The 16485-nt window shown below is 37.8% G+C and overlaps 1 protein-coding gene across 5 annotated transcripts in view; it reads left to right on the top strand.

Moving 5' to 3' along the window:
- The window catches only part of BICC1 (BicC family RNA binding protein 1), a 277204-nt gene that overhangs the window by 257609 nt on the left and 3110 nt on the right, over positions 1–16485 (top strand). For 4 of the 5 annotated variants that reach the window (XM_053207343.1, XM_027062039.2, XM_027062038.2 and 1 more), the window contains exons 18-20: positions 5216–5372; positions 8865–9025; positions 11638–11737. In XM_053207343.1, the coding sequence (XP_053063318.1) occupies positions 5216–5372; positions 8865–9025; positions 11638–11737 (418 nt within the window). Of the gene's footprint in view, positions 1–5215; positions 5373–8864; positions 9026–11637; positions 11738–14465; positions 14545–16485 lie in introns of all 5 variants that reach the window. The other variant, XM_027062040.2, reaches the window with a different exon arrangement.

Here is a 16485-nt window from a genome sequence, read left to right on the forward strand (position 1 = left end):
TCCTTGCCACATGGGGAAAGGATCCAGCATTCCATACTTCTCAGCCAGGCTCCACGTGACTTGCTAAGCAAGGCCTTTTCAATCTGACAGTATCAGATTTTGGCTGTAAGCCTTTTGTGAGCCAGGGTGGAATTAGAGTACACACATGCATACACAATACTGGGGATAGAATGCAAACCCAAACGTGGATAAAAATGATTAATTCAAGAATCACAGTGTTCAACCAGAACACTGTAGGCTGCAAAACAATTCTGGTTAAGGGTTTCAAAATCATTAGCCATTGTAGATTGATCTTTTTTCTGCACCAATTTTCTTTGTAATAAATTAGACTGTTGAAGAAAGGCAAAAGGAAATATGCAATTTTTTCATTGTTTTTTAGTGTAAAAGAAAATACTAAAAAGAACAGTCTCATGTGAATTTCATTGTCAGACTTCTATCTAGTAGCAACCTGGCAGGCTGTATATAAAGATTGAAGTTACTGTCAGCAGCTAGAACACAGGAACCATTGTGAAAAATTTTGAGGTTCTATGAGGCATACTCCACTCTCTGCCATTATAGTTCTGACAGAAAGTTAACATTTCCTTTTGTTGGTAGAGACCTTAAAACTGCTGTGCTACTTCTTAGGCTTTCAGTTGATACACCTATGGCCAATTTTCACGCGTGCCTTTGGCAGAGTGAAGTGTTAGGTGGTTGATCGTGTTTCTCTAGTTTCAGAGATAAAATACTTTACTCAAGAAATGCTAATTCAGATGTGTGCTTAAAGACCAACACTCTGTTAGTTTGAAATGATGATCATTCTAATAATGTAGCTGTCAAGTGAAGGGGCTGTGGAATGTGACACCCACCACTAATAAGATGTGCTTTGATGAGTGACTTCTCTCCTCTGTACTTGTTTTCTAATTTGAGTTAATTTGAAGATGACTTGGAAGAAACCCTCCAGTATGTAGCACAGTGTGTGGTAAGTTCTCAGTAATATTTGACAGGTACTATTCTTTCAAATTGGAGAACTTTACCCTGAAGAAGACCAACCACCTGCTGAAAGTTGAGATTATGTCCAGCTAGATATGCTTTTTATTTCCAAAGGAATGCCTTGGAATATTATATGAACACATAATGTGCTAGTAACAATTAGCGTAAATCACATAATTTGTTTGTAGTTAATAAGGTGCATTTTCATCCTCAAGCTTATTCAGTCCCTACAAGCTCCCAGTGAGGAAAGAATGGCCCTGATCAGTTAAGTGTTTTACGTGAGATCATGGCAGTAGGTGTCACAGAAAAGACTTGAATTTATTTTATAAAATTTCCTTCATACTTCTCTTCCTAATGGTTTAACCCAAGAGGGTACATAGCAAAGGTAATAAGTAAATGATCTAGAACCATGTGGCCATACTTTAACAGACATAAGATTCTCTTTAGAGAGCTTGATAAAAATGAAGATACTTCCTCCAGGATCTCATTCATTAGATGGGGAGCAAAAACCAAGAATCTACATTTTCAGGAAAAGCCTAGTACAATTCTGATGCAGACACCCTTCTGGAAACACTGCTTTACAGAGATGTAACACTAGGAGGACAATGCAGAAATTATTTCAGAACTTAAAAGACTCTTCTGCTCCAGCACTTGTCAAAGGATGGATAGACCACCTTCTGTGGGCAGGGATGTGCCAGGGTCCTGACTCAGTGGCTGAGTACAGTGGCTCCTGTAACTTTTTCTTTTGGCTATCTTGGGCTAGTCTGTTCCACCTTCCTAGTTAATATCTAGCAACCTATTCACACTGGAAGGTGGGGGAGAGGGTGTGAACACCTAGATTAGTGCATGGGCTTTCACCTCATAACCTGTTTTTGTTTATAGCCCCTTCAACAATGCTGATGAAAAGATATAACCAAGATTTCTTTGGTAATAGCATTCTAGATTTTCCCTGTTGTGTAGGACTCGAACTTTTCTTCATTCATCCCAAATCCATTGAAAGGGGATGAGAGAGTCCTTTACAATAGCATGATCTGATATTATGCAGCAGTTGCTATCTGCACATGCATGCCTTTCCCTTTATTCTGCTATAGCTCAGAAGGATTAAAAACTGAGCAGTGAGGATTGCTTCTTTGGGTTAGGACATGGAGACAGGGTGGGATAGAGAAGAAAAGTAGAGAGAACTTAAAAATCTTTATTGAAGGATTGACCACCTCTCTGCTTATATATAGCACTAATATTTTGAAATTAGAAGATGACATGAAACACTTTTTTTTAACATTCTAAAGAAAACAAAACAAACCCAAATAGACAAGTAGAATGCTGATCTATGAGGAGAAGCATGTTTGCTTAGCCAGTAGGTTCTGATGGGTATGGGCCAGGGATCAAGGCTCATGGAATTTCCTGCTCTAGGAAGCTTGCTTGAGGCAAGAAGTTGATGCTCTGAGCTTCTTATTCAGATTTTTGAGAAGCTAGACTTAAGCAGTTGTTTCCAGTTTGAGGGCAGCTTTGAGAAATGAGCCTGTTCCAAAGAGCTCCTTTAGATAAGAAGCAGGCAGCTTGAGGCATTTTTTTTTCCACTACTCAAAAATATGACCCAATCCACTTGGTCATATACTGAAACATGAAAGGTGGAACAAAAGGCTGCTTTGACCTGCATTATCTCTGTAACATCAACAGATCTACAAAAGCTCTGGGATTTTCCTTTTCTATTTGCCACTCATCTCTGCTACATGTTCTCTAAAGCCAAAAAAAACATGCCTTGAGAATCAAAGATGATTTTTAATTTCTCCACCACTAAGAGTAATGAAGTTGTCTGATTATTTTCAGTTTTATAAATCCAAGAATGGAGATGAGCTGTGATTTGTGACACTTTGGATTAGTGAGTAGATCATGAACTAGTAGGTATCACAAGAGAACGTTTTACTTAATGGTTTTAGAAATCACCATGTTTAGCCAGATCTGATATAGCTGTGTGCATTAAGTCAGCTTAGATCTTAGATGAGTGTTTTTTTTTTAATACTCAAAGAGTTTAGATGTAGAATTTTAAATATACATATAAATACTATAATAATGATTTCACTGACGTTCTGGTAATTGCCAGTTTTGAGCATGTTCTTATTTCCCTTGCTACATTGGATTCATTTTGGTTGAAGTATGACGTTAAAGATAGTTTTAACTGAAAACACCATTCTTTGGTCTCAGGAGCTTTCCTTCCCTCTGCCCCATCCCAAAAGTCAACAAAGGGCATCCCATAGCAAAGGGAATTAGAATTCTTCATAGATGTATAAAAAGGTACGTCTCTCTAGATTCAGTAATTCCGCAAATATTTATGGAGCATTTTCTGTGTTCCAGACACAATTTGAGGGATACAGTGCTTAAATACAGGTTCTTGGTTTCATGGATAGAACTTTCTTTTTGTTAGGTACAGAGAGATACAAAACAAACAAGAAGCCATTAGGTAATAAAAGTCCCTGATAAATAATCAACAGAGCCTGCTTTAGAGTGGGTAGTCATAGCAGGCCTTAATGAGCAGATGGCATTCAAGCTAAGACCTAGATGACAGGAAAGGGTCAGCTTTGTGAAGATCTAGGGAAACAGTAAGAGGCTTTGATCATCCTGGCATAATCGTCCTGAAGTCAGAACCAGCTGGCAAGTTCATGGAGCAGAAGTTGGGTGGGAAGGGCAGTGGGAAGGGAAGACAGAGTTAGAGAGGCTCTGATCCCTAGAGGATCAGCTAGGGAGCATCTTAGCCCATGACAAAGTACTGGAAAAGCATTATCAGACTTTACACAGAAGGTATCATTTGTTCTAATTTGCTTTTAAAAAATCAGCCTAGTTGCTTTCTGGATAATGGATATTGGGGTGGGAGGCAAGAATAGAATAAAATGTTCATAAGGAGGCTGGCTATTGGCTACAGTTGTGGAGATGGCAAGAAGAAGGTAGATTTGGGGTATGTTAAGAGATTATAGAATTTGCTGATGAATTGTTTGTGGTGGGGGGAAGGAGGAATGAAGATGACTCAGAAGTTCGGCTTGAGCAACTGGGTGAGATGTAGGAATTCTGGGGCAGGAGTGTGTGTGGGTTTAGCTGGTGGGAATGGGTCGTCAACAATTAAATTTCAAGCATTCCAAGTTTAAAATGCCTACAAGGCAATTCCACAATTATAAATTTCAACAGAAAAGTCAAATCTGGAAGTAAAACGTTGAAAGTCATGGTTGTCATTAAGCTCTGAAAGAGGTTGAGATTATTTAATGAGCAAGTGTAGAGAGAGACAAGAAGGCATGTTAGGGCCAGCCCCAGGATAATGTGATATTTGGAGTGGAAAAGTGGAGGAGGATCCTGCAAGGCTACAGGAAGTGGGCAGAACACATGGGGAGTGCTTGAAGAAAAGGGTGTTAAAGGGGGGCATGGCCAGAGATGAAGAAAAAAAAAAGGAGGGCATGGCCAGTTGTGGTTACACTGCTATGAGACTGAATGAAGTGAATTTATGGAATTGTGAAAGATCCTCTTAGAATTCCCCAACAAGCAGTGCTCACTTTGGCAGCACATATACTAATTAGAATTTAATTTATCTAACAAACAGGATACTTTGAAAACCGGGGAATCCTGAATTCAAAACTCTAGATATAGTACAAAATAGATTGCCTTTGTTTAACTAAATGAATAAATAAATGCAAATCAGTTCAAACTTTGAGATCTTTTAAATTTTTATTTGGGGGAATTAAAAATATTTCCAGGTATTTGTAATTTATTAGCAAGACCATATAATTGTTTGGATGAGGGTAACACGGAAGAAATGCCAACTCTCTCTCCCCTCTGACTCTAGTAGCCTGGGAGCTGTATTCTTGTTAGAGCATTAGGTCTAGGCACACCCCCTCCCATGTGTCCTTTTTAGGTGATACAAGGCAGAGAATCTCTGCTTTACCAGATGGAAGACTTACTGTGTGGTTCTCTATAATACGGAGGAATCTCAGTATCCATTGCTCCAAATCTTATAGGACTCAGTCTTTGTGCTGGGGGCTCTCATAATGAAGGAGGAGTGAATGAATACTGTGTATGTTACCAGGTGTCCGTGGTGGCTGGAGGATAGAAGGCCTATAGACAGATGGCATGGCCTCTTCCTGAGAATCAGCAGTGGTGAACAATAGAAGTAAATGGTGGTGGTGTAACGTGCATTCTTTTCTCCTCAAAGCTCAGGACACCTACCTTATTAAATATTTCCTCATCTGGCTTTGATTGTCTACAGGGTTCATCAGTGTCCCTCTCGAGGTCCAGCAGTCGTGAACACTTGGGAAGTGGAGGTGAATCTGATAACTGGAGAGACCGAAATGGAATAGGACCCACAAGTCCTAGTGAATTTGCCGCTTCTATTGGCAGCCCCAAACGTAAACAGAACAAATCAAGTGAGCTTTGACTTTTCATCATACTTTTAGATGTAATCAGTCTGGAATTTGTCCATTTGATTTAGGGTGATGCTCAAATATAAACTCTGAACCCCATGCCTTCAAGTATTTGGCATCACATGCCACCTTCTCTATGAAGCCTTCCTTATTTTTCCAGGTGAAGCAGATGGTGGAGTTCTCTGTTTCCACTGCGTTTTGTCTGTGCTTTCACTTAGCACTTGTTACACTCATTCTTGTTATACCTGTGGATAATTTGAGCTCTACAAGCTAGGAACCATAGTTATCCATTCAGTAAGAACTTACAAACTGCCCGTGTGCCGAGCATTGTTAGGCAGAGGTTTATTTGTTATTTCTTCCCAAATATCTAGCAGTTCTGACACAGACAGGCACTCAGTAAATGTTTGTTGAGTGAATGTATGGATGAGTCATGCTCCCACAAACATCCAGATGATAAGGAAAAGACAGGTTTGTAAAGGAGTTGAGCCAAATGAGATCAAATTAGCATCTTGGAAAATAAAGTCTGCCCAGTGGGTAGCTACTAAAGGTGAAGAGCAAGTTTTAATTTTTTAAAATGACAATATGTAGCCAGGTTGGCATAAATAGGAAGAAAAAGTTTAAAGCATACAGGTTCTGGCTTTGAACAAATGTGGTGAAGACTCAGCATGCGTCTATTGGTTTTGTCTGTAACAGCTCTCACACTTCTGGGCTGTATAAATAGGTAAGCAGACAAGAATTGACAATAGTAATCACAACATATTCCCCTAATGGCCTTTTTCAGGGTTTTTGATGAATTTGGGATCCTGAAACATAGTTTGGAGTATTTGAAGAATACTTGAAGAAAGGCAATCTAAGTGAGTGTAGTGGACACTCAGTAACAGTCAGTTGTTGCCATCAATTAGGTTGGCCATTTTATCAAGAGTCTCTGATTTGAAAAGGCCAGTCATGATGTCAGCCAGCTCTAAAAAAAAAAAACACATTCCAAGTGTATTATCAGTAGTAGCCAGGTAACTTGTGTGGGCAGGGCACCTCACCACTGACAAGAGCATGGAGCTGTGAGGCAGGCTGGTGCCAGGTGCAGATCTAGGGGTGGAAATGATCTCTGTTCTGTGGCTCAATATAAATTCGTTTTGTGCTTCTTTTTCAGTCTTTATCTCCTTTCCCTTCACTTAACACTGGATAATTAAAATTGACTGTACAACTTAGCTGCATTGAAGTTCAGGATGAGAGTTAAGATAGGGAACTCATTAATAAAAAGGAATGAATAAGGAAAAACAGGTGTTTGGCTTTTGTGAGATGCTTTAAAAACATAAGGAGTTTAAAAGAGATTACAAAAACTATAAATAGTTATGATAAAAAGAAATATAAGGGAAATTATGTGTCATAATAAATATCACTTAAGAACATTTAATTTTGAAACCTCTGTTTTTCCCCCAGTTTTACTAACATATTTGCTTAACCCAACATATGTAAAATATTATTTAAACATGTAATCAATGTAAAGACATTTTTATGAGATATTTTACATTCTTTTTTGTACTAAGTTTTTAAAATCTGGTACGAATAGATCTTATAATCTTGCAGAACATTTCAATTCCCACTATCCACATTTCAGGCATTCAGTAGCCACATGTGGCCAAGTGGTTACTGTATTGAAGACCACAGTTGTAGATGATTTTTCATGACATCCTTTTCAAAGTTAGCAATGTCTAGGTTTTTCTCAGAGCCTGTTAACAGGAGTTGAACCATTGTGATTCTCAGTAACTCCCTCTTCTGTTCTCCAAGTAAGTAAATTTATTGTTTAAACAGTAAATTATATGGTTAGCCTTTCAGTAGCCTTCATCTTGTCAACTCCAGTGGTTACTCCCATGTGCTCTTTGCATTCTTGCTTTGTGTCAACCTCGAGCCAATACCTCACTGGGTTGATGACTTTGGGTCTTCCCTTTAAATGGTGGAACGCTCCAGGGCTTGGTCCTAGGTTCTTTCATCTACACTTTCTCCCCACAAAAGATAAAACATCTGTTTTTTAATTTATATTTTTAAATTTCTGTTTTTATTATTTTTTTATTATTTTTGAAGGAGAGAGATAGAGCGTGAATAGGGGAGGGACAGAGTGAGAGGGAGACAGAAGATCTGAAGCGGGCTCTGTGCTGACAGGCACTGTGCAGACAGCCTGACCTGGGGGCTCCACAAACTGCCAGATAATGACCTGAGCCAAAGTCCTATGCTTAACTGACTGAGCCACTCAGGCATCCCTTAAATTTTTATTTTAGGTAGGCTCCACACCAAATGTGGGGCTTGAATTCTACCCAGAGATCAAGAGTTGCATGGTGCACAGACTGAGCCAGCCAGGCACCACTAAAACACCTATTCTTAAGGGAAAGAGAAACTTGATCAGGAAATTCCTTCCACTTGAAATATAGAAAGAATATGTACTGTCATTTGGGAAATGAAATGACCAGAGAAGGTGATTAGTGGCAAACAAAACAATCTAGAACAGGATTCTTAGATCTGGAGAATGCATTGGCCGGAGGAGATAAGATGTATCTGATTAGCTAGGTGAGCATCCTCTGCCCTCATCAACCTTGGAATCATTCCTGCAGCTGCAACTTTGGTATAAGGGGAAGAATTCCCACATGGAGAAGAGCTAGTTGTTGGTCAGGGAAGTAGGGATAGCTGCAGGGCTCTACTGGGCTCTCCAAAGCAGCTCTGGGAGAGTGTTTCAAATATTCAATATTTGGTCAAGTACTTGGTATGACTCACCAGTCCATCACCCAGCAGTGAGTGTTATTGGGTCTGAGTACCACAGACAATGTGGAGAAATCTTTGCCCGCCAAATCAATGGCGGAGCCAAGGTTAAGTCTAGTTTTGCTGTCTTAGAATTTTTTTCAGTAGACAGATTCATTTCAGTCATAATCCAGAAACTCCAGTGCCATTCTTAAACTTTGCATTTGCTCTTAATTTTGGAAGCACTCTGTTTTGTGAACTCACTGCCTAATTATATTTTTGTAAGGGATGAGATTTACACGTTGCAATATCCTGCAATTCCTTTGACCACAGGAAAGCACAAGTGTGGACACAGAGGGCTATCCTGCTTTCCAAAAGGAGCCTGGACTCACAGTAACTTCCCATACCTTTATTGTATCCTGGGGATCTTTCTTCCAGTTTCTCATTTAATTCATATCAATTATGAAGAGCAAATGTTTCTGAATGCTCAGGAGAATATGATTAATGATTATTAACTACAGAGGCACTGTTGGTGAATTGCTGCCTCCCAAGTGTAACATTTTAATGGCAAGAGCCTCTCTAAAGCAATAACCAGCATTTCATTAATGAAAAGCCAATGTTTCAGTAAGGAATTACAGTATTTATGCAATTACTGCTCTATTCAGTCCAACAGTGAAATCTAAAATATTTGAGTGATTAAAATTTTTAATTAAACCGTGTTGTCTCTGGGCATTTTCACTTGAGGCCTGCCTCTCCTTTGTCTTTCAGCGGAGCACTATCTCAGCAGTAGCAATTATATGGACTGCATTTCTTCACTGACAGGAAGCAATGGCTGTAACTTGAACAGCTCTTTCAAAGGCTCTGACCTCCCTGAGCTCTTTAGCAAACTGGGCCTGGGCAAATACACAGATGTCTTCCAGCAACAAGAGGTCAGTCATTATTTATTTACTTTCCTGGGCATCTTTGTTTTGGTTGTGTGTATGACTACTTCTAGAATGAAATGGCTTACTGACCTATGGCTGTGCTTTCACTGAGCACTTATTAAAGCCTCATAACTTGTTTCCACTGCTAAGAAAAATGTCATCTCATTTCTTATTTATTTAGTGCAACTAGTAAACACAGGTTAGCAGAAATATAGAAAATTGTGTTTCCAAAAACACACCTCCACTACTTTTAGCTAAAATACCCAATTGGTGTATTGATTCATGGGAACGTTTGATTCACGACTCCCCTAACAGCAAAGTCTGTATTTAAGATTATTTCACTGTTTAATCCGTATTATCTTTATTTGTGGTTCTTAAATAACAGCATCTGAAATAAATATCCGTGGTTGTTTTTGACCCCATCCTAGTCATGTTACCGAATCTGTTCTCACAAAATAGAATGTGCTTTTTATATATGTTAATTTATTCATTAATTTACTGTTTGGGTTTTGCCTGAACTGAGACAAAAATAAGATGTTTTCTGAAACATCACTACCATGGATTTTGACCAAACTGATCAGCCAAATTATTATGCACTGACTTAAAGAGAAGAGCCCTGAACACGATTCTTTCTAATAATGCTGTCATTATTGCTAGGGCATAGCTAACCCAGTGCAACATAAAATTAGAACACTTCAATAAATGTATGTATTTTTCAAGTCCAGACATGGTTTTTAAGTTTCATTCCAGTTTGGCTTATTTCATGTTAGAGAACATCTGATTAAATCCATAATTCCCAAGCATGTATCTCTCAAAAAGAATCTAACGTTAGGCCTTTGTATCATAAATTTAATGTATTGCCCATGGTTCAATAACTTATTAAGTGTAATTGTTGAACTTTGTTTTTTAACACCAAACACAAAAAAAGGTTGTCATCTGTGTGTTGGATTTCAGCATATTGATTTCATTGTCTTTTCCCGAAATCTGAATTAGTGTTCATTTAACTGAGGATTTTCTAAGTTGCACTCATCAGTGTGTTAAAAAATTTCATTTACGTATTTAGCTTTGCTGGTTAGACAAGTGTAGCTGATCGAGAAGCTCAAGGACAGAAGTATTTTAATTAGTCCAGAAAAAGAAGGTTTTGAAGTAAAAGACTGGGTGTTATTCAGTGATATTCTGGATTTTTTAAAATTTATATTTATTTCTTATTTGAAGAAGCATAGAAATATATTAAATGTACTTCTTATTGAATTAATCTAAGAAGGAAGAAAACATAATATAAAGCCAGACTGCCTTTATCTAATATTTATTCACTACAGCAGGGGTCAGCAAACTGTAGCCTGCACACCTGCCTTTGTTAATAAAGTTTTATTGAAACACAGCCACACATTCATTTACATATTGTCATATTGTCTATGGCTGTTTTTGAGCTAAAACAGCAGTGTCAAATAGTTGCAACAGAGATAGTATGGCCCACTAAACCAAAAATATTTCATCTCTGGCACTTTAAAAAGAGGGGATCCCTAAAATAAAGAATATATATTTAATAGAATTTCTAAAAGCATATCTTTAGAAATGATAAGTGAAAAGGTTTTCCAAGATCTAGATGTACTTTCCAAAATGAAAACAGAAAATCTCAAATTAATTTCTGTATCATTTGAATGAAAAGTATAAATTCGGTTCTGTTTCCTTCATGTAGGATATTCTCTAATACTCAAATATGACTTAAAAAGAATTTATTAAGTGAGCTTGTGAGATTTAGTTTACTATAAGCAGGTTGAAGATTTGTTTAGCTGCTTTCACAGATGATATGTCTAAATACATAATTACTAACCATAACTGCCAGTTATTCACCACTGTGGTGAGCCCACTGCTTTATCTCTGCGATCATACTTCATGCCCACTACAGCCCTGCAGCGTGCAGTATGTCAGCCCTGAGTGCCCACAACTAGTAACAGCAGAGGCGGAATAGAGAGCCAAATCTCTCTGGCTTCAGAGCCTATTACCTTTCTTCAAAGGAAGGGTGGGATCCTTGGGCTTCCTCCCTTCACAATTTGTTGCTGATGCCAGAGTGTGCAATTATATACCAATATATACTTGTAGGCCACTTTCAGAGATAACATGCTAGACCGAGCCAAGTGAATCATGGGTCTGATGTAGTCTGGGAATTCTTCTACCATTCTTATGTAGAACACAATGGAGGATAGCATTTATGGTATTATTCAGTTTCTTTTTATAGAACTACACTTAATTCAGAATCCAAAGCCAAGAAATGTTTTCTATCTTCTGGACAGGCATGTATTCTTTTATTCTTTTATCTAAAAACCTGTGGAATTTGTGTTTCCCTTTTTGCTCTGGCTGCCAGGATGCTAAGACCTAACGTTTTAATCTCAACTGCAATAAATAACTGGCTTAGACTAAGTCTCCTACTAGAATCATTACTTTCATTTCACCACCTTTATTGTCTCTTGTCCCCTAGATTTGTGACACCATCATTCCTTTTTGGAAGTAGGCAGAGCATAATTAGAAAATGAAATATGTGTAGTAATGAGTTGAACTTTTAATGCACAAAAATAAGTACTTAATATATTGGTTATACATTACTTTTTCACCCACAGATCGATCTGCAGACATTCCTCACTCTCACAGATCAGGATCTGAAGGAGCTGGGAATTACGACTTTTGGTGCCAGGAGGAAAATGCTGCTTGCAATCTCAGGTGAATATAAATGCTCATAGTCCTATTTTAAAATCTGAATAACCTCTGCCAGTAGCCTCAGCCACTGGGGCTGGTTCTGTCCATCAACCACTTGCTTACTATGCTGGCACCTTGTGGTTGTGGTTCTAGAGTGTTTTCCCACTAACATTGTGACAAATGCCTAGAACATCCCTACTCCTTCCTCAAGGCATTGCCTGAAAACCTGCCTTGACAATGTCGTTCTTTAAAACATCTCTTCAGAAAGACCGAATCAAAGTTGCCCTTTGCAGAACATAAGAATGGGGGAGAAGTTGAATTCTCCTTTCTGTGGTTGTGTTAAGCAAGTATGATTGGACTAGTGAATAATTATTCTGGATTGGCTGTCATGTTTCAAATGCATGTATCCTTGCATACCAACTAAGATAATTGCATCAGAGAAAGAATGATGCTTGGTATAGCTGGAATCTAGTAGTATTGTCTTAATGCTTTTAAGTTTTTCCCAAACTTTTAATAGAATTTGTGAGACACAGAAAGGTATGGAATCCTGAATGTAGTCACAGAATGAAGGAGAATAATGAAGGAAAATAATGTCCCAGACCACTTTTTTTGGTGCACTTATTGCATATTCTAGGTATTAGAAAATGCTTTATGTATATTTACTGGGTATCTTCCATTTATGAGGAATTGAGCTGCATGATAAGTATATGACCATGTACTTCCAAATGGTATATAGAAAAATATGACAGAAATTTTAGGGGCAAAAAATGAGGTTACTTTTTGAAGAAGTTCTGATAAAGTTCATTAATGTCAATGTTATATATGTACCAGTTTCTCAGAAAGACAGAGACACCAAGGGCAGAAGCCAAGTGTCAGGTGTGGTGGGAAAATGACTTTGCCTTTTCAAAACATTGATTTTGCAGGCTATGCCCTTGTGAAGCCAACAGTGGCATCTAACCAAGTGCAAATCCTTTCCAAACAATATTCACTAATCAGATCAGCAAATAAAATGGAAACCACTGGTTTTCCATTTTATTTTAGCAGGAGATTGCATCCCCCTCCCAACTCCACGAGAAAATCTTATATATAGACCTAATACTTAAAGCAGATATAAGCAGAACAGCTTTGAAATAAGGGTGGAAATTCAGCCATTGGGCAGCCTGTTAGGCTCCTTCATGGATAGAGTTCTACACGCATCAGTTTGATTGAGTCTTCTTCCATCCTTCTTCCAACCAAGTGGTTGCATTAATGGAACTCCACAGGGAAGATGCTTTTTCTTGTTAATAAGATCAGCTTGGTAGAGTGGAAGGAGCACTGTATTCAGATAAAGAGATATGGGCTTTCCTCTGCCAAGTCATTAGTCCTTGGGTGAGTTTCCAAACCTCTTTTGGTTTTGGTTTCTTAAGCATTAAGGTGGATTGGAATAGATGATTGTGTAAGGTTACCTTCCATTTCTGAGGTCTGTCCTTCCCCATGGTATGTCATCAGATGTAGTGGAAATAAACTACAGTTTTAACAGTGTATGGTTATTAGCAGTATATTCTCTTGTTCTTTCTTTTTTTACTACCTCTAGCAATAGGATAGTTTTCAACTTGTTTATAACTCAGCCTTAAAGGGCTATTTCTAGACCCAAATTAACTTTATATATGTTCACATTCTTTTATTAATTAAAAAATAACTATTTGAAATTTAATTAACTCACATAATCACCAAGCCTGTAGTGTTAAAATATGCTTGTGGGCCAACACATTTATACTGGGAAAGTATCTGTTCTGGAATTTGGTAATTTTTCATTAGAGATTTATGGAATGTCAGAGACCATATAATGAAAATTCTTTCTTTGTGCACCCAAACTTTGTAAAGCCTCCAGCAACAGGCAGATCTCTTTAAATCATCAGGATCTTTATTCTGGAACACATTTGTGATGTATTTCAGGTGGGTTTGGGGGAGTAGAGTTGGAAAGGAGGGGTTTTGAAGCTTCTTTAAAATTTTTTTTTACTCCAGTCATCCTCTGTGTGGTTCTGTTGAGATTACATACTATTTCTTTAGACCACCTCTCTCAATGGGGTTCACAGGTCTTCTTGCTTTTAAAGGGAATTAGAGGCTTTGAATAGATGTCTTATGAATGTTCTGCACAGTGTGAAGTACTTGATTATTTTAAGGATGATTTTGCCTTACTTTGTTGAGTGCATCTGTTTGAACCTGGTAAATTGTTTTCTCTGCAAGTAATAAGTTTTTATTGAGAAACCCTTCATCAAAAGCCTTCTTTTTCCAGTTCAGCTCATCTGACCACAAAGGCATCCATTTCTAGTCTCAGAAAATTCCATTTCCAGGGGTGGATACAGGGTAGCTGAGCAGCTTTTACTCACGTTTGTCTTGTGGTTACATAGTTTGGTTAGGTACAGAGTTAGTTCAAAATTCCTTTTAAAAATTTTATAGATTTTTAATCTGTGATCAGGGTTGTTCCTTCAGTATAGGTTTTATTCTGTTTTTAATCTTGGGCCAGAAGACATTTCTTTTAATGTCATAGAAGGAGATGAGATTTATCTCTAGTATAGATGGATCAGAGAAAAAAATGATCTTTTTTTTCAAATCTGTGATTTTTTTGAAAATTCTTTGATTTTTCTCAGTATTCTAGTGAGTGATTAACTAAATTGTACAGGGACAAAGTAAAAGGAACTTTAACATCCTATTGACAAGCTTCCCACCACGGCCTCAGGTAGATCTAACATTTCCCGACCTATTCTTTTAGTTTGTGACTCTGTTCAGACCCGCAACAAGATCCTGAGAGCTGCCAGGATTGTGTGAACCTTGGAATTTCAAAGAAAAAGGTTGGTATTTTCCCAAACTATCTCTTAGGCTTACTTGAAAAAAAATCAGGAGGGAGTTTACTTTTTAATGTAAAAAACAACAACAAAAATAAAGTCTCTTCAGTAGGACTTGATCTTTGATAGTCTCTCTAGTAGATTTATCTCTGCTTCACATTTGGAAATATACACCTTAGAAATTATATCTTTAGGGAATGGCCGAATTCCTTCATGATCATTTTATTCTCTCAAAAATCTAGTTGATGTGACTTTTCAGAATAAAGTTTTCAATGTCTTTTTAAAAAATGTGTATGTCTTCAGTGGCCCAATTTCTTCAATTGTGCATGTTAAGTGTGCTAGGGTAGATGCATTCCTATTCCTTCTCTATAGCATGGGAATGTTCTCCTGATTCATGCATTACTCTCTCAGGAGAAAATGAAGGCCAAGACAGTCTTCTTACTAGAAGGTGGATAAAACTTTCACAGGCTGTGTGCCTAATGGGATTCATTTATTCTTAACTTTCCTACAGTTGCCTTTAAATATATTAAATTCTGTCTTGATTTATGAATTTCTGTTTGTTTTTTAAAAACAATACATGTGTTCAGCTTTTAGTAGGAATGTCATTGCTACAGTGTTTTTGCAGAAATTTGAAACAATAGCCATCTATAAGCATGCCGGCATCTTATAAAGATACCTTCCTTGCTGTTCCAGAGTTTTAAAGCTATGTTATTCTATTTAAAAAATAAATTTAGTATAGTAAAATATGAAGTGCAGCTCTGTTATCTGGCATACCTGAAACGACCAAGTTTTCAGATTTGTATTCCTAATGCCTTGGTTGGTCTTTTCTACTCGATGGATGGATCACTGGAGCTCAGGGCCCAGAGCACAGCATTTGCATAGGCAGGCAGAGTTTCAGCCTGTCACTTGACAGCTGTGTGGATAGGTTACTCTTGTCTATTTTGAAAACTCAGTTTTCGTGTCTAAAATGGAGAATGGTAATATCATTTATTCCTTAAGAAGGACTTAAATAGGACAAAACAAATTGTAAAGTGCTTGTTGTTACAATCGCTACTAAATCACTTATTTTTCTTCTCCACTAAGACCTAACTGTGAACAAAAGAGAGATATTTCCACTCGTGCATCACCTCAATGGGGCAGATATTAACATTTTGGAAGGCAGTGGGGTGAAGTGTTAGGGTGTTGGTTCATGTTCCAGAACTCAGGCGATAAGTGCACATCTGGCCATATGGCTGTCCTTAGCCACCTGTGACTGCTCTGCAACTTGAGTCTGTTGTTTTCAGCTCCAGCACTAATGTAGCCATAGCTTATGCAACCTCAGAATTGGAAAAGGAGATTGTGTGTATGTGTGGTTAAAAAAGTTCTGAGTACTGTGCAAATGCACATGCTGAACCACTGGCTCCACCCCCTCAAGAAAAAAAAAAAAGACAACTTTAAGCATATCAACTATATAATCCCATTATTTGATACTTGCGTTTGGTGGCTGTCAGAACCCTAATATCCAGAGTCTGACAGTTCTCTTTATTAGCAAGAGTTACATTGGTTTATTTGAGGATTTGTAAATGTATGTGGTAGAGGGTGGGGAGGAGTGATGTTGCATAGGGATAAACAAGATGGGCTGCCTCTGTTAATTTTCTACCTTTCTGATTAACAGTTTCTATTTGACAAAAGACAAAGTAAACTTTTTTTCTAGGTACTCTGGTTTCTTTACAATTAAAATAAAGCATCTTAGTTTTTCCTCAGAATTTGGATTCAACGGTATTTTTACTAAGTTGATTATTATATTCAAAGAAAACTGCTGCTGATAGACTTCTTCATATAACTCTTTCTGACCCAAGGAGCAGAGGCATCAGTGGAGCCACTGGGCTGTGGCTTAACACTTCAGCGTGCTCCTCCATTATTTTCTTGTTTGTGTGTGAGGTCTTCTTTTCATGTCTGACTTCAATA

Source organism: Acinonyx jubatus, chromosome D2 (assembly GCF_027475565.1).
Source record: "Acinonyx jubatus isolate Ajub_Pintada_27869175 chromosome D2, VMU_Ajub_asm_v1.0, whole genome shotgun sequence".
Taxonomy (NCBI): Eukaryota; Metazoa; Chordata; class Mammalia; order Carnivora; family Felidae; genus Acinonyx; species Acinonyx jubatus.